This window comes from Onychostruthus taczanowskii, unplaced genomic scaffold, assembly GCF_017590055.1.
Source record: "Onychostruthus taczanowskii isolate IOZ18803 unplaced genomic scaffold, ASM1759005v1 scaffold13, whole genome shotgun sequence".
In the NCBI taxonomy this organism is placed as follows: domain Eukaryota; kingdom Metazoa; phylum Chordata; class Aves; order Passeriformes; family Passeridae; genus Onychostruthus; species Onychostruthus taczanowskii.
Genome location: NW_024498462.1, coordinates 4531291 through 4556792, shown reverse-complemented (window position 1 = coordinate 4556792; position 25502 = coordinate 4531291). Strand labels below are relative to the sequence as shown.

Sequence of the window (25502 nt, the reverse complement as noted above, 5' to 3'; positions counted from 1 at the left end):
TTCTTAATGACAGCAAACAGATGGTCAACATTTTTCAGTGTTAGAGATAATCCTCTTCCCAAACCAAATGATGGCATTTTATATGTTTAACCAGAAGGGAATTGGAACAAGAATTAGACATTATTTACATATAGTTCATCTTTACAAAAATAACTAGATAACAATCCCAGTATTATTTGTACCTGTATCCATAGTTAGTGCATTTAGCACTGCTCACACCTCGGCATTGTCAGTTTGAAAGAATGGCATCATCCCTCAGTCTGTTTTGAATTTAACTGGTCAACCTGCAGACCATGGGTATCCAAATGGCAGCTCTATGTCAAACAGTCCTTGTCAAGCCAGGGAGTAGGAAGCCACATTGAAACCCAGAGAAGTTTGAGCCAACAGCATTAAAGAATTTTGTCACCAGCAAATATGTTTGTGTAAAGCACTTCTCCAGAAAAGAATAATTTTGTTGAGTCGACACTTTCAAAGAAATTATGTTTCATCAGGAAATCTCTGACTGTTCCAAACAGAGCGATTAACCAGCCAAGGCAGAAATCAGCAAACATTATTAACAATACAATTTATAATTATTACAACCTCATAACAAAGAAAGGTCAACCAATCTTCATCTAATTATCACAAGAGAGACACTTCATACACCCACCATTAAGTTGAGGGGATTAGTTCCAGACAAAAGTTAATCTAAGATCTCTTGCCAGTGCGACATTAGTTTATGCTAGATAACAATTAGATTAATCATCCAAAGTTCTGACCTCAGGTTATGCTGTTCACTGCATGGATGTTGAGGATCTGTCTAGCTTTTCTTGCTTGTTTGATCTGCAGTAATTCTATCAAAAACTGATTGCCCAGAGATAATTTACACTACATTTACTGTCATCATTTTAACTTCAGAAAAACCATGGGGAATTGCACGTATCTCTGGGCACACCAACCTTTCATTCAGATAGCAACCACATTTTTCAGCAAATCTCAATCTTAGTCAATTCCTCCTACTCACAATGATTTGCTTCACCCTGTGGTGTAGGCTTGGAGTACACAAAGAGGATTTTGAGTGGGTCCAGGTCAGGGGATGGGTTCCCTGGCATACCTGATGCACTCCAGCAGTCTTTTACTTTATTGGACCAGTAAAGTGCCCACCATGTCCCCAGAACCAACTGCCTCATTCCACAGATACACCCCCTTCCAACCACACCAGTTGCTAGAAACAGCCTCTGTGGAGATAATTTTTGAGACAGGAAAGTGGTTCTATAATGCCATTAATAATTTTCTAACTGATCATAATATTTTAATGGGCTTTAAAGAACACATTTATATATATATATAGAGAGAGAGAGAAAGAGATGATTACATATTGCAGGGAAAAAAATTCATAATTAGTAACACCAAGTTTTCCTATTTACAGCACCTCTAAGCTGTAAAAGCTGCCTGGGACACAGCCTCTCCTGAGTAGTTTGTGAAGCCTTGGAAACAATTTTTAATTTTTTTTTTCCTTAATTTCTTTTTTGGTGGGGGAGAATGAAAAAACCCAAAGGTTTAGCTCCAGCACATGTTGAGCAAAGTTTAAAACAAACTCTAATATTGTTATAAATTCCAAGATAAGTGAACAGGCATCAGGAGAAGGTATACTTGCAACAGAGACTGAGTCTGCTACTTTATCTTCATGAGTGTTTGAAAGTTGATGACATTAGAGAAACAAAAAAGCCAACATTATTATAAACAAATGCAAAATGAGCTGCTAAATGAAATGGTGCAGGCTGCCAACTATTTAGTGCTTCTTGATACTCTGAAAGTATGAAAAATGCCTCCTGTTCCCTGCTGACTTATCTGCAGAGCATTTCTTAGCAAGATAGCCACTAATACAGCATGAAACTCTCAGCAGCATTATCCTGCCCATAAACTGTGGAGAAACAGTGAGCAAGTGGAATGAAAAACACTTAACACTTAAACACAGTAAATTCTTCTGGCAGTCCCAAAAATCTTCTAGCTGTAGATCACTCATCTGCACTGAAACTGAACATATCCTTGCACTAGGATAGGGACTAGTATAAGAATTTACATTCACCTCCTCATTTAACTTTTTATTCAATATGATTACTTTTCTTTCACCTTTCCTCTTGTGCTTCATAATTTAATATAAAGCACTTTTTCTACCCATCAGCTGTTGTTCCTAAAGATGACAGTATGTAAGTCTTGTATGCAAAGGTAGGTTCAGTGTAAGTTTGTGTTCAGACTGTCTCCTGTCACAAAAAATTGTATGTACCAGGGTTCATTCAGATACCATCACAGCAGAATTCCCTTCAAATTGCCTCAGCTGGATAACTGGTATCTCAGCTGCCAGAAAAAAAATGAGAGTAGGGACACAGAGATGTAGAAGATCCACAATTCACCTAGAGACTCCAATTATTCCACAAATTGCTGACTCACTTCATAGAGATTAGTCTTCTAACAAAGTCAGTCTTACTGATAGTGAGATCATACTGGTTTGTTGAGTTTTGGGGTGGGTTTTTTTGGTTGGTCGGTGGGTTTTTTTGTGGTTTTTGGTGTTTTTTCAACGCATCCTGCACTTACAGCAGCAGTCTATAGCAAAAACAAGAACGTGGGCACCTGTGGATTACACACATCTGCATCCCATTTCTAGAAACATCTCTTACTAATCAAGTAGTCTGAAGCAGTTTTGACATTTTTATTGCCAAAATAAAAATTTTAAAGCTTGATCTGATCAAAAGTGCATTCAGGGAGGACATTTAAGGACATTGTCTATATGATTTTCATTAAGCTGTTAGCTTATGTCATTTTTCTTGTGCTTTTTAGCTATTTCCTTCTTCCAAAAAGAAAGGTTAGCTTTATTCTGATCTGGTTAATTGTGGAAAATTGACAGCTGAAACATTTTTTTAAACAAAATACGGATTCAGGGCATTGACAAAGTCCTGTCTCCGTTTGTGAACTTAAAGGCTTTGCAGCAGTGGGGAAGCAGCTAGGCAGGAAGCCAAGGAATTAGCCTCAGGCTGCAGTGTCCTGCAAGAAACAAGCTGTGCTGCAGGATACATAATCACACCATCCGCTTCCCAGTTCAGCCAGTCACCTCCGTATCCTCCGGCATGGCAGGCCTCCAGTAGCTGCCTGCAGATGTCCAAGAAGGTGTCAGGAGGGCTCAGCACACGTGATGGAAGTAGTGTTGTAAAAGGAAAAGATTGCCACTTGTAGCAGACACTTCACTCCGCGGACAGGCCTCAGCAGGATGGAATATGTGTTCCATCAACGCTCAACCCATACAGGTCACGTAAGAAATAAGCTAAAAGCCAAATGGGTTCTCAGGTCAGCAATGAAAACAGCCTAAAATCTTTGTGACATCTTAACAAAAGAGATGCCAAGAGCTCAAACTGCAAGGTCAACAGCATTGTGGCCACTTCAAACAATCAAGCTGGACTCCAGGAATGTAGAGAGACAGAAGAATGATGCTCACTGCTGTCTAAAGGTCAAAGCGTTTACAGGATATTGTGTTCCAGAACCAAACTAGGGCTGTCCCTTACTGTATCTAATCACAAAAGGTACTGAGCAATTCACTTTAGATCATATTCTAGAGTATAATGAGAACTTCCTTGCAAAGTTCTTCTTCTTATCTGTTTAGACATGTTTTCCCTCTGCCACATGATGAGCTGAAAGAATTTTTCTATTTCCAGAGCAAACATATCGTCAGTTATCAATTAAGCATTCACACTCAACTCTGTCTGAAATTAGAAAAACATCATTTTTAAAACAATCATTTTTAAATAGCAACATTTTCCTAAATTCAGTCCAAACAGTAATGCCTTGCATATACACATACTGTGTCACTGAAATAGACAGGAAAAAAATCAGGATTGCTAGTGTTTAAATACGACTTAATTTATTTTGGTTTTGCTCAGACAATGAGTTTTCAATATGATTTCAGAAAGTACAGCTGATTAATTAAACAAGACAACTTGTATTATTTCACTACTCTGTAAGCCTTTCGAATTCCTCAAGTACCTACTGTGTGCTCTTTCCTTCTTTCATCTCCAAAAGCAAAATCTGTAAGACTCATTTTCATACATGTTAAAATGCTCTAGAGCTTAAGACAAAACATTAAGTAGATGGTGTCTGGACAAAAATTAACATTGCAATTGAAGGCACAGTGAAGTCAATTACTGCATTCCCCTAAGACAGGAGATAAGCAGCTGCATTAAGATAAGTTATAATCTGTTAATAAAAGCAAAAGAAATTAAAGATTTTTACTGAAATCTCGCTTAAACATTTGGTTTCTTCAAATGAAGACTTTGGAGAGAGAGACTTCAGCTACACAAGCAACTTCCTCAAAGAGAATTGCTTAGATCCATTCTGAGTTATTATTCCCCCACAACCAAATACACAAATCAAAAACACTTCCACAAATAAACAGAAGCTATTACAGTAAGGCCTGGGCAAAATCTGTACTAGAAGCCCACACTACTTTGATTTTCCTAATTTTAATTGTTGTAATCTACTTAAAAAACATCTGACTTCTTTTGAACTAGGGCTCAGATCCCATAAAGAAATGGGATTCTATTGAAGACCCATTACAAAGTGAGCCATTTGTACATCTTTACAACAGCTTTTGAAATCTTGGCCAGGGACATTTGAAATGCAGCTGGTCTTCATCATTTGTCATTTCATGAGGTCATTAGATTGAGAATCACACATATTAACATGGTGTTTATTTGTTCATTTATTTCTAAAAAGATTGGTAAGAGGCAAGGACAAGTCATACTAGTGTAAACAAACTTACCCGTGCACCCTTCTCTGGGAAACATTTGCATCCAGCACTGCAATTGCGGCCCCCACACGGCCCACTGTAGGACTTCTTTCCACCCTAAAAAAGAAAGAAACATTTTGAAAAAATCAAATTTCATAACTATTTGTTAGCTGAAGATCTTATTTAATTAAAACACTTGGTCTGTCAACACTTTTTACCTACATTACCTTTGTTGTGTGAATTTGCTGGAAAGTAATTGGGCAGAATGCTCTTACATTTTAACTTTTCCACTATTGGGTCCCTTTTGGAATCACCAAATAATCAGAAAAGGCTGGGCTAGAAATTCTTTGAGGACAAGTGAATTTACACAAGTTGGTGCTCTTCTGCAAGGCGCAGAGTGCTTCCCAGGGCTCTCAACCCATAAAACTAGATGATGTTTTGAGATGCTCAGTACACTATTGGACTAGGATCACAACTGGTAACTGCAACTTGTGCCTCAGCCATCCTGCATAAACAAGTATCTTCACACCAATAGGAACTATCAAGACAAATTTGATTTTGGGACCCTTGTATGTTTCTAAGAACAAGAAGCTGCATCCCTAAACCACAAGAACAAAAGCTATTGGATGAGAGAAAATGGCATTTTTAACTAAGAGCACATGTGCAAGGAAGTGTGTAGGAAACTACCATGGATTTGGATTTAAACTGAAAATATATTCCAAACTTGCTGCACTGACACTAGTTGTTTCAAGAATAATTACAATATTTATGTCAATTAGAAGTTCCTATATCACAAACTTAATTCCCAGCCAATAGAGTACATGAACGTTAACATGAATTTAGTTTAGAGAGTTTGAGCTGCTTCCAAACCAAACAGGTCTGAAGGACTGGGCTTCCCAAAGCCCTGCAATGCTACTGACAGTACTGTAAATCCTGGAAAAAAGCTCCCCTTTACCAGTGTAGTTTTGTCATGCTATGAACACCCCTCTCTAAGGAAACTTTCACTGTCCAGCATGCTCAGGTACAGTCCCTACAGTCTTTGAAATTCTGAAAGGAATATTTAAGCTTCTCATATGCAGGTGATCAAACTGAATGCTAAAACAAGTTCAGACTGGAGCCAAAAATTTCCTTACTAAAAGCATTCACAGGAAATATTTTTAAAGCCTTTAAAATTTCCTGACAGTGAGGAATGTGAAAAATGAAAGACAATTCATGCAAGCTTCTCAACTTTTGAGCTTCCTGAATCAGCTTTCTCAAAGAAAGTAACTAGTCTGACATCACTTGATCAGTGTTCTGCTGAAGATAAATAAATACCTCTATACATACTGATGTTTATACTGTTTTGCTGAATTAAGCACCTTTGGACTTAGAATGAACAGATATTAACAAAAAGCCTTAAATCCAATCTCCCATACTTCCCTGTCCACAAAGCAGTGCTATCTCTTACTGTAAAATAGTCATAACAACCTTTAAGCAATTCTAAGAGGCATCAGGTATAAAAAAAAATCCTATGAAACCACTTTGCAGACATTTTGGCAGCTTTATTCAGATGAGACCCATTAGATATGGGGCTTTTGGACTACTCATTAAAATCCTAAGGCAGGATCTAACACAAAACTGGAACTGAAGAAAGGCACCACAAAAGAGGCACCATAACGGGAAACACACCACAGACAATTCTAACTCAGCAGCAGAAAATAAAGAATGAAGTAGAGGTAAAAAAAAAAAAAAACCCAAACAGCTAACAAAACAAAAATTACCAGCCAGCCTATAAACTACCCAAAAGCAAAGAGAAGGAGACAACCTGTATCTAGAGGTTATAGACTAGACTCCAAGCTTTCTGCTCAAAGAATGGTCACCATGAACTTGAGTCTGCAATGTGCAACAGCAAGGGCTCAGTACATAAAAACTGGTCCCTATCTTAATGGACACCCTGCTGAGAGGTCATTTCTTTGTGAACCTGTTTTTAGATATGAGATAAATATTTTCCCATGCTTATGTCACCATTTCACAGTGGAGATTTGAACCCATTGCTAAGCAATGCCTATCTCTATTCCTGTACTTAACCTTACATTTAAACTCTTCACACACAGCTTCATGCCTCCAGGTAGTCAGATCATGCTTTCCCAGACACTTAGTCAACCTTGAATTCTTCAGAGATTTAAACTTCCAATCAACTTCTTCTCCAGCTTATTCCTTGTTCCAGGAGTCACTTTCACAAGCCCTCAGGGCTCACGGTTTTGTCCATTCAGATGCCTCCTAGGAGTGAGCAGTGGCAAAGTTTCCTTTCACCATAGCTCTGTATCCCTCTGAGCCACTGCCTTGCAATAGTCACTGTCTCTAAGCACTAATCCCCTGCCTCTGGTGGCAGTCAGGTCTTTCCCAGTGGCAGAGGACTGGACAAATATCCATGATTTTTTCTATCCCTCAGGCTCCTGCTGCTCCCATCATTGATGCAGTGTAGTAAATATGGCTCTAGTCAAAATCCCACTGAAGTCAAAAGAAATATTTCTCTTTAATTTATAGGAAGCTGGATAAAACTCTCACTGAGCTTTGTGAAAAACTGAAAGTATGTCCCTATTTTGTGTAAAATGGTGTTTACCATGTACTTCTAGGTTTCTTTTTCACAGCATGAGGATCACTTACCTCACTTATGAATGAAAGCATTTGGAAAGGAAGCAAATCAAAGCCAGTTGGCTCCAAACCAGGTGTACATGTCCTGAGTATTTTATTTAGGGGAAGTAGCTGACATCAGACACTCCATGACTATTTAAATCGTAAACAGCCATGTGCATAATATTTGTGAACACAACTCTAAAGGTTGCATATGAGATTCTAGACAACAGTGTTCTCTTCTGAAAAGGTTAATACATTTTCCCATTCAAATATATGAATGTAAGGTCATTCAAACATTTACAGATTGTAACCTGACCACATAAACATGAGCCTGTCATACTTGTTCTGTGCATGTATTCAGGGAATGGATTTTTTTCCTACTGCTCTACATTTCAGATTGATGAATATGCTCTTGAAAAACAAAAAAAAAAAGAATTAAAAAAAAAAAAAGGTTATTAGTTATACTGGTACTCTCCAGCACTATAAGATTAATTAATGAAACCATTTTCATTTTGTTGCATGGAAGCAGACCAAGATCTTGGAAACAAAAAACAAAATAGCAGCACTGTTACAAAAGCACATACTCTGAGATTTAAACAGCCATAATATCAACTGAGTAACATACATCCTGATTTTAAATGAATTATTTCAGGCTTGCATAAGAATCACTACCACGATTTCAATGTAGAAAAAACCCACTCTATTTGAGAAATACTGATACAAGTGAGAAACTATTATTAAAGGACATTCAAAACCAGGAGTCATTGTAAGGACAATTTTCCTCTTGTGCTTCTGGTGTACCTCTATCAAGCATTTATGCACAGTTGATTCATGAAGAAGCAGTGGCATTCAAATCTTTCCATTGACTTCAGCTTGTTCTGGACTGGAGCCAAAGAGTAAAGAGACCTCACAGCTGTGATGCCATAAGAGGTGTCCCAGAATTTCATTCCAGCTTCTCTAGAGCAGCATACAAGGCAACAGAATAAAAGTACATGACCTGGAAGGACCTGCCTGAAAATACAAAAAATTGTAGGTGGGAGCAGGTAGAAGTAAACCATCTAACAAAGGACTTTAGTGGGAGACCTCCAGGAAGCACAGGTCAGATGCAAGAGCTGGGGCTCCACTTGGCATCAAAACTTCTCTGTTTCAAAGGGTCAACTGCAGAAGATTTAAAAATCTCATCTGAAGACAACGACTTTAATCAGATAGGAAAATGAAGCCAGAGGAATGGGCTGAGAGCATGTTTTGGGAAAGGACTGCAGAAAGGTTAAAACATCATCTTTATCATGAGAAAGCTAAAGTAGTGGTGGTGGAAATGGGCAAATAAACTGGAAAATCTTGTAAAGAATGGATTCTAAGGAATGGTAGCATACAAAACTGAAGTGTGTAAAGTGTGTAAAGTTCGATGAAAAAAGAGCATACTCATGATAAAAGAGGAAAAAAGGATGATGACAAAAACAAGTTGATGATAAAAGAGAAAGTGAAAGAATCTCTAACTTGCATAAAGAGATATGACAGGGATGACTTTTTTTTCCCCAACACTTGTCTCCACTAACTTCCCAACTCAAGTTAAGGACTGCTCCATTACAGCAGCACAAAATCATAACAGGAAACATCATAATCAAAAGCTAGAAAGGAAGTATAATGAAAACTTCTGGAATCTTCAAATAAACAAATTTCATATAATTCAGAATTAGCTCCTGATAACTAATAAGGAAATTTTATTCACAGGACCAGACATTCAGACACCCTTGCAAAATTTCACTGCAAAAAAATGAGTGAAACCTAGTATGGCTGTTCACTTCATGAGCTGCTGTGATAACCTCACTCATTTGAGTGTTCATGGCTTTTAGCTAAATTAATGAATTTAGAAGACTTGGGTGGTGACATAACAGCCCTATACATTCATCAGAAAGATAAATGCCACAAAAGTGAACAAATTTTATTTAAATAGTGTTCTCAATGCCCACTGCTGTTAGATTGACTCTAACAGAATTAGAGTGTAAAAACACACCTTCAAAAGGAAGAGACTGTAGTTTAAATACTAACTCACAAACCACACATGAAGTCAGGCTTTAAGCCCCTCTCTCACCCTGAACAGCACCTTGTTCTTCTTACAGTCCCATAGAAATGACAGGTCTCCAAACACTACAGGAGCAGGAATGTCACATACTGGTTATTTCCATGTTAACAGATTTGAACCTGGCTCTGAACAGCTCCATCTTCAGGACATCAGCCCCAAAAATGGCTCAGCTCCCCCACTGTGCAAACAGTTCTAACAAAATTACTTGAGAAGGAAAACCTTCACCTAGAGTTAAAGGGATGCTCACAATATTTATCATCAAAGTACATATCAGAAAGTAAGCTGGCATGTGTCCACTGTGATTCATCCTACAAATTTGTACATAACACAGACCACATACTTTGAAAATATGACAGCAATTTTTTATTTTCATTTTATTTTCTAAAAGTAAAATGTCCCCAAAGCCATCTGTTAAAAACCTTTTCAAAATGAAAGCTCCAGAGCTGACTGTTAAATAGCAAAACCTAAGGAAAATATTGGTAGAATGTGGCCACACTTTTAGTGATACTTGTGGCTGGTGGATTAAGCGAAGGGAGGAGCTGCATCTGACCTCCCACACCAAAGCTATCTACTAAACTCCCTCTCTGTATCTTTTGGATTTGAGTCAGCTGAAAAAATATCTCTTCTGTAAGAGCTTTCTCCAGGGAAGACACACTAGGGGTCAATGCAGCCTTGTGTGTGGGAGACAGCTGGGAGAAGGATCTTTCTGCTGGGGAGACAGTGACAGCAGGATGAGCACAAGGAGCTGCCCACGGGCAGAGCCTCTGAGCCAAGGGGCCTTTGAGCCATTTCTTCACACGGACAACTTGGTCTGCAGGCTCAGCTGACTCAGCATTAAACACTGTCTAAAACACAGATGGAAGCTGCAAACTGGGAGTTCCAGCCAGTCAACCCTCACTGCTCTGGAGTCTAGTCCTTTGCTGTTCTGATTGCAGCCTTCAAAGTATTGTTAAAGACCTTGTGTAACCACCAAGGTCACTGAAGCCACCACCAATCCTGTTCAAAGGAATACCATTGGTTTCAATTATTTTCATGCCAGTTTCTTCCATTAAAGTCTCTCCCAAGCAAAGTAAATTAACTTGTGGGGAAAAAAAAAAAAACAAAACAAAACAAAACAAAAACCAAAAAAAACCCATATATATATATATACAACCAAAATCCCCCAGGTCTGCTCTGATTGTGCACATATGGCACACATATCCACATTAGTACAAATTTATTTACTAACTACTACCTTATTTCCCTAATGAAAACATGACCTTCCAAAAAACAAGGCTGCACACTGCTGTACCCTGTTAAACATATCTTTAGTGAAAAAAAAATACCAAAAGAATCAATTCTACAATTCCATGCTTAATTCTGATATCACTGAGACCAAAGAACAGGGCTGAATGCCCTGCTAAAGAGAGATGAACTTGGGCACACCCTGGCTTTGCTCAGAGAAGGCCTCAGAAACACCCTCAGGATGCCTCCCTGAGCACAGAACAATCCTGCAAAGAAATAAGGATATGCATTAGCTCCTCCTGCATTTGCCTCAGCTTCCACAAAGACCAAAGCAGTACAGCAGACTGCCCTTTGCTGCCACAAATAACTCTGAACATGACATGCAAAGAAAAACCAAACAGCACAATTCCTTCTTTAGGAATAACCACCTTGAGAAAGATGAAAATACATCTATAACTATAAGAGAAGCAGTGTTATTCCAAAACACTGTGTGAAAATCCCTTTTATCTGACACTTTAATTTTAAATAAATATGTCATGTAGTTTCTAGCTGGAACGAGGCATACGTTTCTCTTGATTAGCCCATAGGACAAAATAAAATGTTTGGAATATTCCAGATTCCTTCCTTGTCAGATTAGGAAAAGGTTGCCCTCAGCACTGAATGCCCAGGTATGCACATTTGCACAGACATTGAAAAAACCTAGACAGCAGCTTTTCTCCACAGCAAAGTGACAGGAACAATCCTGATGAGCCACAGCCACTTTTATACCTCTAGTACTTGCAGAAGGCATACAGAGGAAAGCTCCTGCATCCCCATCCCACAACATGGTACATGATAAAAATGTCTGGGACAACTTCAACCACCACATTATTCTGACAAATCATTCTTACTCTACAAAGTCCATATTTTGGGGAGGGAATGCAAGCACTCCTAACTGCAGCAGGGACTCCAACTCTGCACTAAATAATCTCACACAGTGCCTTGTATTCAAATTGCTGGTCATATTATCAAGCTACTCGTTAAGAAACTCTGATGTCCCATGCTTAATTACCAGAGGACTACAGTTTTGAAAGTGAAAATGAGTGACTAAGAACTGAGTTTACTTTAAAAATGTTCCTGTAGCAAGCGATTATTGCTGCTGGAGCTTGTCATTAATAATGGAATTTATACACAGACGGGCTGGGCATGTCTATTTTACACAAAAACAATTAGCTATGCCTGTATCCCAAACTAATGGCTACAGACTCAGTATTTGTCTGTTCAGATTATTAATATACTTCTCCAGATTAAATTTCCAAAATCAATAGCACACATCAGCTGCAGATGGTGGAATGTGCCAAGAAGCACTCTCATAAGCAGCAAAAGTTAGCAACAGGTTAGCAACAAAGTTTACCCATCTTTTCCAGTTCACTTACAATATCTACACCAAGGTCATTCTTTCCTTTTGGGGTGGGACAGATAACTCAGCAACCCATTTGCTCTCACTTAAGTTTTCACCCTATTTTTTAAATAGACAATCTTCATCATACATTACAGAAGGGCCAAAGGCCCAAACAGCTGAAAGTCTATATAATTATAGAGCATCTAAATAAAAACATAAGCAGTCATCTCCTGGAACTGTCAGAAGACTACCTGCTATAGTACCAACATGATTAACTCTTTAGCCTCTATCTCTGTAGACATTCTATTCCCTTGCATTTTGTGATCCTGAAAATAAGAGCTGGCTTGGATGTGGATGCATCCTCACTAATTTTCCTGGAGGTTTTGTCATTGACTGAAGCAAGAACAGAGTAAAGCCACTGCAAATAGCACAGTGAGACATCCCACTGTGTTTTAAGTCCTCTAGGAAAGATTTACTACAGTCAGCTTTGGAAAGTACCATGCACATAGCGTGTTCTTGGTTAATTAAATCACAAAAGAAACCAGGGAGGCACTGTGTGCTCCACCCACAAAATACTTCAAAGAGTAGAATCACAGAGAAATTGCTCTCCTTTAGGGGAAAAATATGTGTGCTACTATGTTTGTGTCCTTGCACAATGGGTCCTTGTTGTTAACTAATGTTTGGGCACTATAGTAGTAAACATAATTAAGAAAAAAAAGCTGTTTTTTTAAAAAGTAAATACCTTTGGAGCTGTTCCTCTATCCTCTATGCTATTTCTAGTGTACTATTTCTATCTTCAGGGAGTGGGACTTATCAAGTCTCAACATGTCCCAGGAGCATACAACTGTCTACTCTTGGCTGTTGAGAACTTTACACTCTTGATTGATCATTTATCCTTTATGAGAAATGTAGAATACCATCAGCGCCATTTACAAACATCTTGTGCTAGCACAAATGTCAGTGATAAATCAGAACATCAGTTCTATGTTAAAATGAAAAATAATCAATTATTAATACATCCTTAAAATTGTATGTACATCTGTGTGCACCTTCAACAAAGCAAACAAATTAAAAGTAATAAGAGTAAAATTCAGACATGTTGTTTGTCTGTAGCCCTACAACTCTGCAAAAGAAAAGTTGCATAAAAGGCCCATCCAAGCAGCAAATGCAGTCTAAATGCCCTTTGAAGTCCAAAGGCTTCCCATTTAGTCCCTAACAGAGGATAAATCAGTTGGCAATTAAGAATTTTCCAACACTATAAAAATATCAGAATTACAAAGAGTAAGCAATAGGTGGAAAATCATAAAAGTAAATTATGTTAAAAAGCCAAGAGTATGCATTTGAGATACTATATCATCATGCAAGCGGGCTTACATATCTAACCAGGGATTTACTAAATTCCCTTTTCTAGCTACAGTTGTAGAGAGTAAAGTGACTTTGATGAGCCCCTCCTATCACACTGGTGAAAATAACCATACATGTTTAGAAACCTGTGTTTCTAATCACAGCTTATCTATAAACACATTTATCTTAATGTTCTCTACAAACACAGTGGTGGTCCTGCAAAGTATTTTTCAAACAAACTATCTCTGGGAAGAGACAGGGAGGGCAAAAATTTTATCTACTGGAAATACTACATTTCATACATTGTTTTCATTCCATACGGAACAAAGGCTAGGAAAAAAGAAAACCTGAAAAATTAGTCTTTCCAGGATTAAAAAAAAAGAATGGTTTTGACATTGGAGAAATATCTGGGCACACCGTTCAAGTTCTGTACCAAGGCCCAGGAGCTTGGGTTTCAGCAGCACGTGAACCCAACGGGAAAAAAAAAAAAAAAAAAAAAAAAAAAAGAAAAACAAAAAACCACAAAACTTATTTCCCAGCATACATCTACACCAACAGATTATATGGGGGCCTTTCAAGTTTTACTCCCAGCAGTATTCCCAAGAAAGTTGCTTTTTCAAACCCATGGGAGCCAATAAAACACCTGTCTGTCAGTTGGAAGCAAACAAAAGCAAGCAATCCCAAAATGTAGATACAAATAGTAGGGGTGAAGGGTGCAAGGAAGAAACAGAACAGCTTCAGATCAGGCAGAGAAGAGTAAGAAGGGGTTGGAGGACACAAGGCTGGGAATTCAAGTCTTTTAGGTAACAGAAATAACACCCTTTCCAAATTCTGCCCAACCCGTCTAAACAGCTACAGCCAAGTCTGCCTGCTCCCTGCTCTCCAGCTGAGTGTCTGGGCTGCTTCGAGAGGTGCAGGTCCTGCACTTTCTCAGGAATCCCTCTCCTACTTCACACTCACACAACAGCTCTGAGGGGAGCTCATCCCATATTGGAAATTCAAAGAGAGCACCAAGAAACATTGACAACCGAAGTGTGCTTTTCTGCCCTCCTGCTCTGTAGAGCAGCAATGGCAGAGCCCCGGGGAGAGTTCCTGGGTCTGCCTCTGAACCTGCTTGGACACATGTGCAGGACAAACACAGCACCACAGTCCACAGTCTTAGATGATCACTCAGGACTCTGAGGGTTCTGGTTTATCTGATGAATCCAAGATGTAAAATCAACCTGTGGCTTTTTTGCCACAGAATAATCACACTTTCATCTACAGATATAGCACATAACATGCACAACAGGATGTTGTATTTACTATTATAGCTGTTGGTTCAGGTTTGTTTTCTGGGCTGCCCTTCTCATTTCACTTTCAAGCAACCTGTCCTTTCATGGTAAAACAACCCCTTGCAGTAACTCAGCAGTTCGAATTCCCTGCAGGGCACAACTGCTTTGCTAAAGGATTCCCCTGCAGTCAGCCCAGCAAGCACAGGGCACACACGGCTGAGCCACATGGAAATTACACAGCAGCTTGAGAAACCAAAAAAGGCTGTGCTCTAAACGTTGGAGAAGACCCTGGCATATCGTGATAACTTCTCTTCCCAGTGACATTGATAAAGGAGAAGTGAGAAAATATAAACTGAGGTAAACAACTATAAAATATCAAAGGAAATTTAAGTAGTTCCATTGTGTAGCCATGTATTTAATTTACTGTTAGGCCTATTTAATTTCAAGTAACACTTCTGAGCAGAGCAGATCTCTATTCATCAACTGTGGATCTTGCAAACTTTTGCCAAGACAAAATGTACAATCTCCATTATGGATAATCTTACCTGTCTGGAGTGGGAAAAGACAAAAAGCCTTTATAACATTTATCTAGATTAAACAGATCTGAGGAGGTATAGTTTGATGCAGTATTTTGACAGGATAAGAGTGTGTTTGCTGAGGAATAGGTACTGATTAAATCTGAGACAAAGTGTGCTGCAAATGTTTCTCCCAGGAAACCAAAAAAGGACAAAACACAGAACTGGCAGAATAAATGTGTAATTTTATTTACAAATATCCTAATTTTTTTAGGTGTGTTTCTAGGCTACTAAGTAGAGTATGAACTTTAGAATGATATATTAGAAAGCACAGAACCAAGTGTCTTGGTTTGCTAGTACTGGATAAGGGAAGGAAAAACTGAGACAAAAGGAAACTATTCTTAGCAACAGCTAAAAAAACCTGAAAATATGTGTTTGGAGACATCATTATCACAACTCCTCAAGCAGAAAATAATGCAAACACTAATTTAATCTTTTAATTTCATTTTTTCCTCTACGCAGATAAAACTTTGTTTTAGAGTTTTTTGTTTCACAAATTATTTTATATGTTGGGGGACAGAAAACAAGGCTTTTGTTTTCAGACTGTTTTCTAGATAAGAAAGGCATATATTGAGCATATTCAACATCAGCCTTCAGATGTCCAGTTTGTCACAGAACCTGACATGAAATTTGAAGAAGTATGTTTTTCAGTCTTTATTAAACCATGCAAAGGAAAATCTGTCATCAGAAAGGCTAAAACTATCTACAAAATTAGATTGTGGAGTCTGATGCAATTTAGAACCGAAATGCCTACTTAATATAATCTTCAGAAGTCTTTCATGCCAAAGGCATAGATCTTTATCAATAGGTGTGTGTGCCCTTGCAAGCAACTGTTTGAAATGGTGACTTGTTAAAATTTTTAACCCTCTAATCCCCTTTTACTCCTCTCCAACCTAAAGCCATACTGCCTGCACTTCTCATTTGAAAGATGACAAAAAGCAACTCAGGAAGTAAAAGCAGCTAAAATGAAATCTTAAACCAATTAACATAAAAAAATGGACAAAAGATTAAATAAACAGTTATTTAATTCTGGAAGATCAAGCAAGTATGTTTACAGAAGTTAGTCTGTAAAATAATAAAGTTGTCCTGTAAGAGTACATCCATTCTGCTTAAGGCATTACCTTGCTCTGTCTTCCCTGAAACCCACTAGAGATAAAAATGGACAGATGTCACCTAAACGGAGAAACCAACACAGTGGAGATAAAAATCACAAAATTTCACTGAAATCAACATCTTATGACCTGTTTGTATAAATCCTCTCAAGCAATCCCTCAGGATTGACTCCACTGCTGTGCACTTAGAATTGCTCAGACATGGAGGAATCAGAGGGTAAAGCTTTTCACTTATGAGCCAGCTGCCACCATATTCAAAGTAAGTTTTACTTAAAAAAAACCCCAACAAGATGAAAAAGAAGGAAAAAAAAAGAAACAGAAAAGGAATTACTGCTCAGAATGGACACTGTAATAGTTGAAACCATACCGCCAAATAACTCATCTGAAGCTTTCCAAGTTGTGCTTTGAGTTCATTTATTTCTTAGCTGTCAGGCATAGTGTGATAAGGGATGACCTACACCACACATACAGCACCTACCCAGGACATGAAAAGTTGCTGTACATGCAATGTGGAAAACACACTACTATAAAATTCTTAGTAACTTAATATCCAACCTTGAACACTATCACTCAGAACAGCAAACCCAACAATTCATGAAACGAAGATTAGTGCTAAAATTTACGGTCTCACTGAGCAACATGCTAGCTAAGCACAGCTGTCCCTCCTGAGAAAAAAACACCCACGCTATTTCAAACAACTTCTTTCAAGGACTTCGCCAACTTAAGCAGTTTCTTTTTATTTTTTTGGCCACATGCATAATAATAACATCACAAATATAAGTAAAAAGTCTAATGGGAGAACAAACAATTCTTCTCCATGGATATTAATTTCTCCTGTGTGTTTTTGTACAGCCTGTCTTATTGTACTTTGGCTTGCACACTATTTAGTTCAAATTGTACTGCATTAAGAAAAGACTACTCCATTTTTTCCTTAATTGGTAAACTGGATTCTAACTTATCATTGGCTCCTGTTGAAAAAAACCATGGTTTGTGACACGAAACAACAGATGTTCTTAAAATAACAGACTCAGATATTTCCAAGCGCTATCACTGACAAGGAAATGCCAGGCAGAGAAAGGAACTGCTCTTATTAGGGACCTGCCCTACCAAGTGCTGAGCACTCTGAGATTCTGTGAGATGACAGCACATTCACCAAATCAAGGACTCTCTCAGAACCAACAGAAAATACATCTAACACAGTACTGATGAAAAATCACAATGTATCTTCTAGGAAATCATCAAATCTTCCTTGGAATACCTAAGCGTGAAACTTCCACAACAGGACTAGAATCAAAGTGGCTTCATTTTATGAAAATGTTTATCATTCCTGTACAGAAGGTCAACAAAATTGGCCCAAATTCCTCAAATTCACTGAATCAGAATTTTTGGGAGAAAATTCCATCTAAATTGTTAAATGCAGTTGTGTTATTAGACAGCAGGCTGATATGTATTGAGAAAAAATAGGAAATGTATGTATAGGTTTTATTGAACAAATCAGAATCATCTAGCTTTTAACTGTGTGGGCCATTAATTGCCATGAAAGTACCTCTTCCTCTTTCATCTAAGTAACTCCATACCAAGTACTGCTGTCAATTTTAAATTTTATTTTTTAACAGACCTTTACTTGATTTACTTTTTTTCCAGCATTCAAATCCAACACCAGCTTTCCTGTGTTACACATAATAGAAGGTAGAAGTTAACAGCATTTCTGGTTAGCTGCCCTCCCTCTTTCAACCAAGGCTTACCCCAGAACTTTACTTTTACACCTTTTATTTCTTCATCTGGTTACTCAAACAGGTTCTTCACTGGCCTTTAGTTCAACCAAGTCCACTCACAAATCACCTGAGTTAATTTGCTGAAAAAGCTGTGGAGATTACCAGCAAATATAATTCAGGAAGAAAGACACGCTGGTTCCATGGTAACATGAAAGTCAATGAGCCCACCTTGAAACCTGGAGACAAAGGGCCCTTTCAGGGCAGGGAGAGAGGGGAGGGACCATGTCTTATTGAGATGTTGGGTCCTTTCAGATTGTTTGCCAGTGAGATTTTTCTTAAGGAGAAAAGGCACGCTGTAAATTTGCCTTGCACAAGTTCATTTGATTTTGGAGCCTGTTACCAAAACTCTGTTGAATTCCCCTCAACCAACCCCGTCCCAAAAAGCAGCAGAGCAGATCACAATGAAAGCCAACATCCTTGCAGCCCTGTTGCTTTGTTCAGGAATACACAGCTGCAACATGACACACTGAAGAATTCTGATCATACAACATCAGGGGAAAAAGAAAAAAAAATGGCCTACAGGGCAATATTATATCCTAAAGAAGAACATTTGGAGAGAATTTTTGAAAAAAACCAGCAAATTTAGCATGAAAAAAGAAACTGAACAGACAGAAAATTTACAGACCTGCACTGAATTTCCCAAAGCCACCTCTGCCCTAGTACCAGAAGTGGCTTAGTAATATTTACATGCATTACAATTTAGGAGAATATTTCAAGACTCCCATTGCATGGCCCTTTGAAGGGTTAAACTAGAGAGCAACACAGAGTTTAGATCTGGACAAGAGATAACTTAAATTTTAGTGTTTTGTGTTCCCCAGAATATCTGAAAATGCAGGAGTGGGAAGAATTTATACTTTGAACTGTCCAGTAAGACTGAGTTATTTAGGTAACTTCAGATTAAATAATTTGCTTTTTACAAGATGATTTCACTCATCAGCTCTCAACAGATGTGACTCCCAGGGCTGAAAGGTTACAACAGCCATGTCCCCAGAGATGACCTGGTCATTGCCTTGTGGGTTGTAATCACAGACCACATCTGCCTCCCCCACACGCTGTGCAGACCAGGTGTGTTCTGCCAATGAACAGACTTCAGTTAGGCTCCTCAGCCTCCTTTCTTCCCTGGCTGCTTTTTACTTCAGCTATAGAAGGCTCAGGAGACAGTAAATGCAGAGGCAGAGACATCACCCTCCTGGGCTTGCAGGACACAAACATCCAGGAAACCTACAAAAGCTCTAGAAAATATTATTTACTATAATGATAATAATTGAAATCCTCAAAACAAATAGCCACAAATTCTGGTTCAAATTCTTGAAGATGTCAAAACCATTTCAAACCAATTTTCAAAAAGCTATTTCTTGAAAGCCTTGTTTTTACTCTTACTGTGATTATTCTTTGTACAGAACAGCAGGGGAAAACATGAAAATCTGAAATCTACTGAGGAAAATTTAAATAGTATTATATTTATAGGTCTAAAAACCAGACAAAAGCCATTTTGATGAACAAAATCAATGTTTTCTGAGAGAATGCTTTGCACTGCAGACATCATTACAGTACTTTGTATATAGCATTATTAATACATGCAGAAACAGTACAGAGCAGAGCCATTCAGTACAGCAGGCAGACTATATCAGCAGGACAGACTACTAATACATGCACAGGACTATTCCAGGTAAGTATCAGGACTATTGACCTCTATCCAAGTTAATGTTAGGGACCTGAATAGGTAAAAAAAAAGTAGACAGTCTTCCTCAAAAGGACTGATATCTGAACTCACAACCCGGTGAAACAAAGAAATTTTTGTAACAAATAACTAAGAAAGTTATTAAAATAGATTTCCACAATTTCCTTTCTCCAGGCCTGAACTCTGAGAACATCTACAGCACAATGTAGTCACTGCATTATTCTGCAGGGGTGGATATAAAGCAACAGTGAGAAAGAGCTGTACAGTCCCTCAGTCCCTGAAAGCCTCCTGCTAGCAACAATCTCCACCAGACAACTCCTGGGTATTTTTGCCACATTATCACCTATGACACACACAGAGCAGAATCTGGTTGCAATAGCAATAAACAGAAAAAGCATGTTTGTTTGAGAGGCCCCCTTCATTTGTACAGCACTTTGAAGTTAAATGTTTCTGCAACTTACTCATTTGCTTTAAGACCATTATTAATACACTCTCTTGATGACTGTTGAAATCATCATGTATTTGTCATGACATGAAGTGACTGAAAATCATTATCATCTAAAAAAAACAAACTTAATGTACCTTAAAATATTTTTTCCACCTTTTCCAACCAAACTACGTCAATACGAACTGCTATAATTCTTCCTTCCTCTAGCTGAAATTTAAGTAACAAAGGCCAGTGAAAAGATTTTGGAAGGATGCAACAGTTTCTAGAAGATAAATAGCTATGAAACTTCTTCAAGAAAATGGCACATGCACTTAGGCTAGCCTCAGCCTGCTGCAAGTAGAAACGGGTGCTACGTTACCCCTCAAACACACAGGGACAAAACACATCAGCTGTGACAACGCTCCCAGTGTTTTCACTGACACTATTCTAGCTGACTTAGTTCCTTCTCTCTGCCCAGTCAGTAAGTTCGACTACGTTTTTGGTACCTGAACAGGCCAGTTAGAGTTTGATTTGGCAAGGTTTGCTCATCCAATCATCCTTGTTCCACATTCATTCCTCTGGACGGCAGGCTGCTGCCCCAAGTCTCATTTCCACACTCACAGTCTCTTCTCCCCGTCTTGTTGCTCCCCATTCCCACCTGGTCAGAGCCAGCGAACTCTGAGTATATGAAGGGTCAGAAGAACAGCAGAGAGCACTTTTCTGTCAGAACAATAAACCGCTCTGCCTCACCATCTAACCAACTGATCCAGCAAAAGGGAGGCAGGAAACCACAATCAGGACACAGGGTAGCCCACACTTAGATAGGATTAAGTGCAATGTAAGACTGCACTTCGTAGAGGATAGGGGACACAAGGTTTGAATTTAAGTGTTCAATTGTATTTACTTCTCTCACTTTGATGGGCTCAGATCTTCATGGGATTAGTCTTTTTCTTTGCTGGGTGCACTGGCATGAAGGGCAAAGAATCTGACCTCACTAAAGATTTGCAAGCACTTGTGAATCCTGCATTCAGATGGGTCAATGGAAACTTCTGACAGACTCCAACAGAGGCGAGATTGAGCTTGTTACCAAAGTGTCCTTCTGAAGCAAATTCAAATGCCATTTTATCTGGTGACTGAGTACTGGCTGTGTCTCGAGGGAGTATTTTGTACTGTGTTCCCAACCCTAAACTGATATTTAGACAAAGCACCTCATGCATGCACCAGAAATTGTAGTATATAAAACGACCAAAACATTTTCCATAAAGCCCACATTTTAAAGCTATGTATAAGAACCAGCAATGAACAAGATTTAAATGTCATTTTGAGGGTACCTTCATGCTTATCAGGACCAAGAGAGGATCTATGGATTTTAAAGACAGAACTCTACAAATGCAGTCCATTATTGGAAAGAAGTCATTTACATACTCAGCTCCATGCTTCCTTTTTACCTCTTATTAGTGACCGAGGAACAAAAATAATTTGCCATCTCTTGCACTCGTTACACTGCTGCTCCCCAACATTTGGGATTTCCTCGCAGTCATCTCCTGCCAAAGCACAGGAAAGAGCTACAGCTACTCAGCTCTCAATATTGGGAGGTTTAGATCCTGGTCAGGGTTACTTTCTTCCCATACTGTGAGAGACTTCCCATTCCATTTCAATCCATAGCAAAAGCCATGCAGGGAAGGGAGCAGTGGGTGTGCCTGACAGATGAGATGTCTGGACAAACATGCCAAGGAAGGAGCTCCAGGGCAGCAATCACTGCACCCATGCACTCCAGTCCATGGTGCCACAAAACTGAACTGTGCTCTGGAGGAACTGCTGATGTCTGGAACAACAGGACTGCTTATGCTGTTCTTTTCTACACAGAATTTTAATATAAAAACTACATATGATAGAGGAGCATATTCCCAGCAATGCATTAGCTACTAGGCCACCAGAGTCATTATTATTAGGCAGTAAATAATTATACTGAGATTGATAAACTTCCTTGCCTCAGCTGTTGGAAGCTCAGCCAAGACTAAACACATTTGTACAGCACTAGTAAACTTTCACCATTTGAATAGCTTTCCTGTTATTGTCAAACCTATAAGCAAATAATCCTTCTGACTGACCATATGGCAGGAGGACAGCAGCCCAGAGAGGCAGCAGTATGAGAGAGGAATTTCACATGTCAGTACACTTTTGTAGGGGCCTCTCACAAAGTGAGGAACAGCCAGTCCTTGTAATGAAAGTTCCAAAAATGCCATTTCAAGAACAAAGTGATCTGGCCTATAGTCCTGCCTAACACCCTCTCTTTTTAAGCAGATGTTTAAAGGTCACAATATACCCTTTTATAAACTAAATTACAATAGTAATGTTCCTTCATTTCGCAACTACATTTGCAAAGCCAATGTTTTAGCACTCTACTGAATCTTAACCTGCTTGTGGATCTGGGGTCCTTTAGATTCTGATTGCAGTCAGTAAGACTTAAGCTTGCTGGATATAGGACATTTAAACAAACTGGACATACACAAGTTCATAAAACCTAAAAGTGTGCCCATAAGTACTGAGGGAGCCAGCTGATGTTGCATGGCTACTCTTGATTATATCTGAAAAGTCACAGTGACCAGATGTTCCTGGAAGGTCTGGAAGAAAGCAAATCTCACTCCTGTCTTCAAGAAAGGCATGAAGGAGGATCTGGGGAACTACAAGGCACTCAGCCTCCTCTCAGGCCCTGTGAAATCAATAGAACAAATTCTTCTGAAAACCTATTCCAAACATATGGAGGACAAGAACATAATCAGAAACAGCACAGATTTGTAAAGGGAAAATGATGCCTAATTATCCTGATGGCCTTTTAGGATGAGATGTCAGCCTTGATGGATGAGAGGAGTTGTTGCTTACCCTGACCTTAGTGAGGTGCTCAACAGTGCCTCAAGATCCTCATAGAGAAACGAATAAAGCACAGGTTAGACAAGTGGACAGCGAGATGCATTGAAAACTTGCTCAATTGCCAGGTTCAGCTGACACTTCAAAATAAATTGAATGAAGTTTTACACCTTGTTTGTATGAGAACATGTGAATGAAGACACCATGATTGAAGAAGCTCAGTATCATAAAGGATTAAGCTCTTTATTTCAGTGGTTACAACTTTAAGAGGACCTACCTGACCCAGTCCAGCTCCAGCTAGGATAAAGGTACCCAGAACATGTGACAGCCAACTCAGTGTCTTTCTTTATGATTTAGCCTGACATTTCAGTGCACTGTCATCTGAAGGCTAGCATATGATTTGCTGAAGCATCACCAGAACTACAACTCTCCATGGTTTTGCAATTATGCTGTACTGTTTTATCTTGTAGAAGGTACAGCATAACACTGTCCAAATCCTTAGACTGCATTAAAAGCCCTACTTACTGCACAAATATCTTAGCTGGATTCTTTTCCTCTCCTCTGCAAAGGCTGTTGCTAATGGTTGATTTCAGAATGGCTGAAATCAAAATATTGCAGAAAGCAGAGGCTGCCAGTGTGAAATCAACATGCAAATGCAGCATAAGGACAACATCATTAAGAACATCAGCGTCAAGCACAGTTAAATGTTTAAAAATTGGTTTCCTGGCAAAATGTTTTTTCATACACAGCATCTGCTAATACTTAGAGCTTAAATTATGCTGGAAGTACTATATACTTCATCAGTGTTAGCCAACAGCTTTTCATCACCTTTATCACTATTCCCATTGACAGCTGCAGAGTGAAATACAGAGGGGCATTAGCAAAATTACTAACACTGCTCCCACAACCAAAACTCTGATTTTTCTAAATTCCAGCTTGGCACTTGTGCTACAGTACAAGGTTGTTTCTCTTACAGTAGACCATCTTCAAAAACTTCTTTTATGTCAGCAATGTGAAGCAAAAAATTAGAAAACAGGAACTGATGAGATGTAAACAATGACGAGAACACATCTGAGAACATATCTAAAGAGACCACACTACAGAAATTTACATTCATTCACAGAACAAGGTTATTCACTTTCCTCCCACCCACATTTTGATTAGACCAATTCTGCCTTCATTTGTACATATATATTTTCTGTCTCTAAACAAATATATGGTGTCATTGTTAGAGCAAAGTAAACAGAATTCTCTCAGGGATATCTGTTAGAATTGCTCTTTGTTTCTTCAGTTTGGAATTTGAACAGCATGTTTAAAGAAGACAGCTCCAGGAGAGTTTTACAAACACTGGCATTTTAAACAGTGAAGACTGTTTACCTGAAGACTCCAGGGCCTCTTAAGTCATGACATCTCCCCACTCAGCTCAATGAACTATGGGAACAACTGGATGTTCTGTGACTTCTACCCACCTTGAATGCAGCAGAAGAAATCCAATAGTTGAAGGTAGAAGCACAAGAATATAGGGAAATGCTCAGGTATCCTTGACCATGATTGAAAGATTGCATACCAGCAGCTGAAATGTGCTGATTTTAGATCTTTTTAACATCAAAAAAAAAAAAAAATTATTTTTATATCTTTTTAAAAAAAAAAAAAAAAAAAAAAAAAAAAAAAAAAAAAAAAAAAACTCTTGAAATTTTAAAATACAGTTCCTTTGAACCAAAAATAGTATCTCTTGTAATCACACTCATAAAAATTGCTAGCCTAGGTAATATAGACAGGATCCCACTTCCCTGATACTCTTGAAGAATTCATGTTCCTTTGAACATTCTTTCTGAACATTTACACATGAAATAAAATATAGGGAGCAAAATTTGTCAATAACAACAGCAAGTATCAATGCCTGCCATAAATCATTGTATTTAGAGCTACTCACCACGTACACATTTAACTTTGATTTCACTAGGGAGCTCTAGAATCTTACTGGCCAAACACTTGCACACAATCTTGTCTGAATATTATATGTTCCTCCCAATACTCAGGCTGTTCTTAGAAAGTACTTTTCCAAAATGCCAAGAGAGTCAGGGAAGGCAAGGGTGACACAGTTCAGCTGGCCTCCTTATTTCTGTCTCTGACACAGATATATATATATATATTTGCATGAAGTCTTGGATCCAAGTTCACAACTGATGCCAAGCAGGGACTCTGAAGTCAACACAACCAAGAACACATGTGGCTCATTTTCTTAATTCAGCCTCATGTTTGTTTTGAGTTGTTTGACACTCACATATTCAGAGCAGAATATAGAAAATGATTTAGTGTATCCTCACATATCTTGTTACATTACAGTACTGATATTGGCCAGCATAGAGCAAATAAGAATGGTCAC

General features: G+C 38.6%; 1 protein-coding gene across 1 annotated transcript in view; it reads right to left on the bottom strand.

Annotated features, from left to right (window-relative positions):
• The window catches only part of COL4A6 (collagen type IV alpha 6 chain), a 109385-nt gene that overhangs the window by 65209 nt on the left and 18674 nt on the right, over nucleotides 1–25502 (bottom strand). The window contains exon 3 of the mRNA XM_041396640.1: nucleotides 4790–4873. Within this exon, the coding sequence (XP_041252574.1) occupies nucleotides 4790–4873 (84 nt within the window). The remainder of the gene's footprint in view (nucleotides 1–4789; nucleotides 4874–25502) is intronic.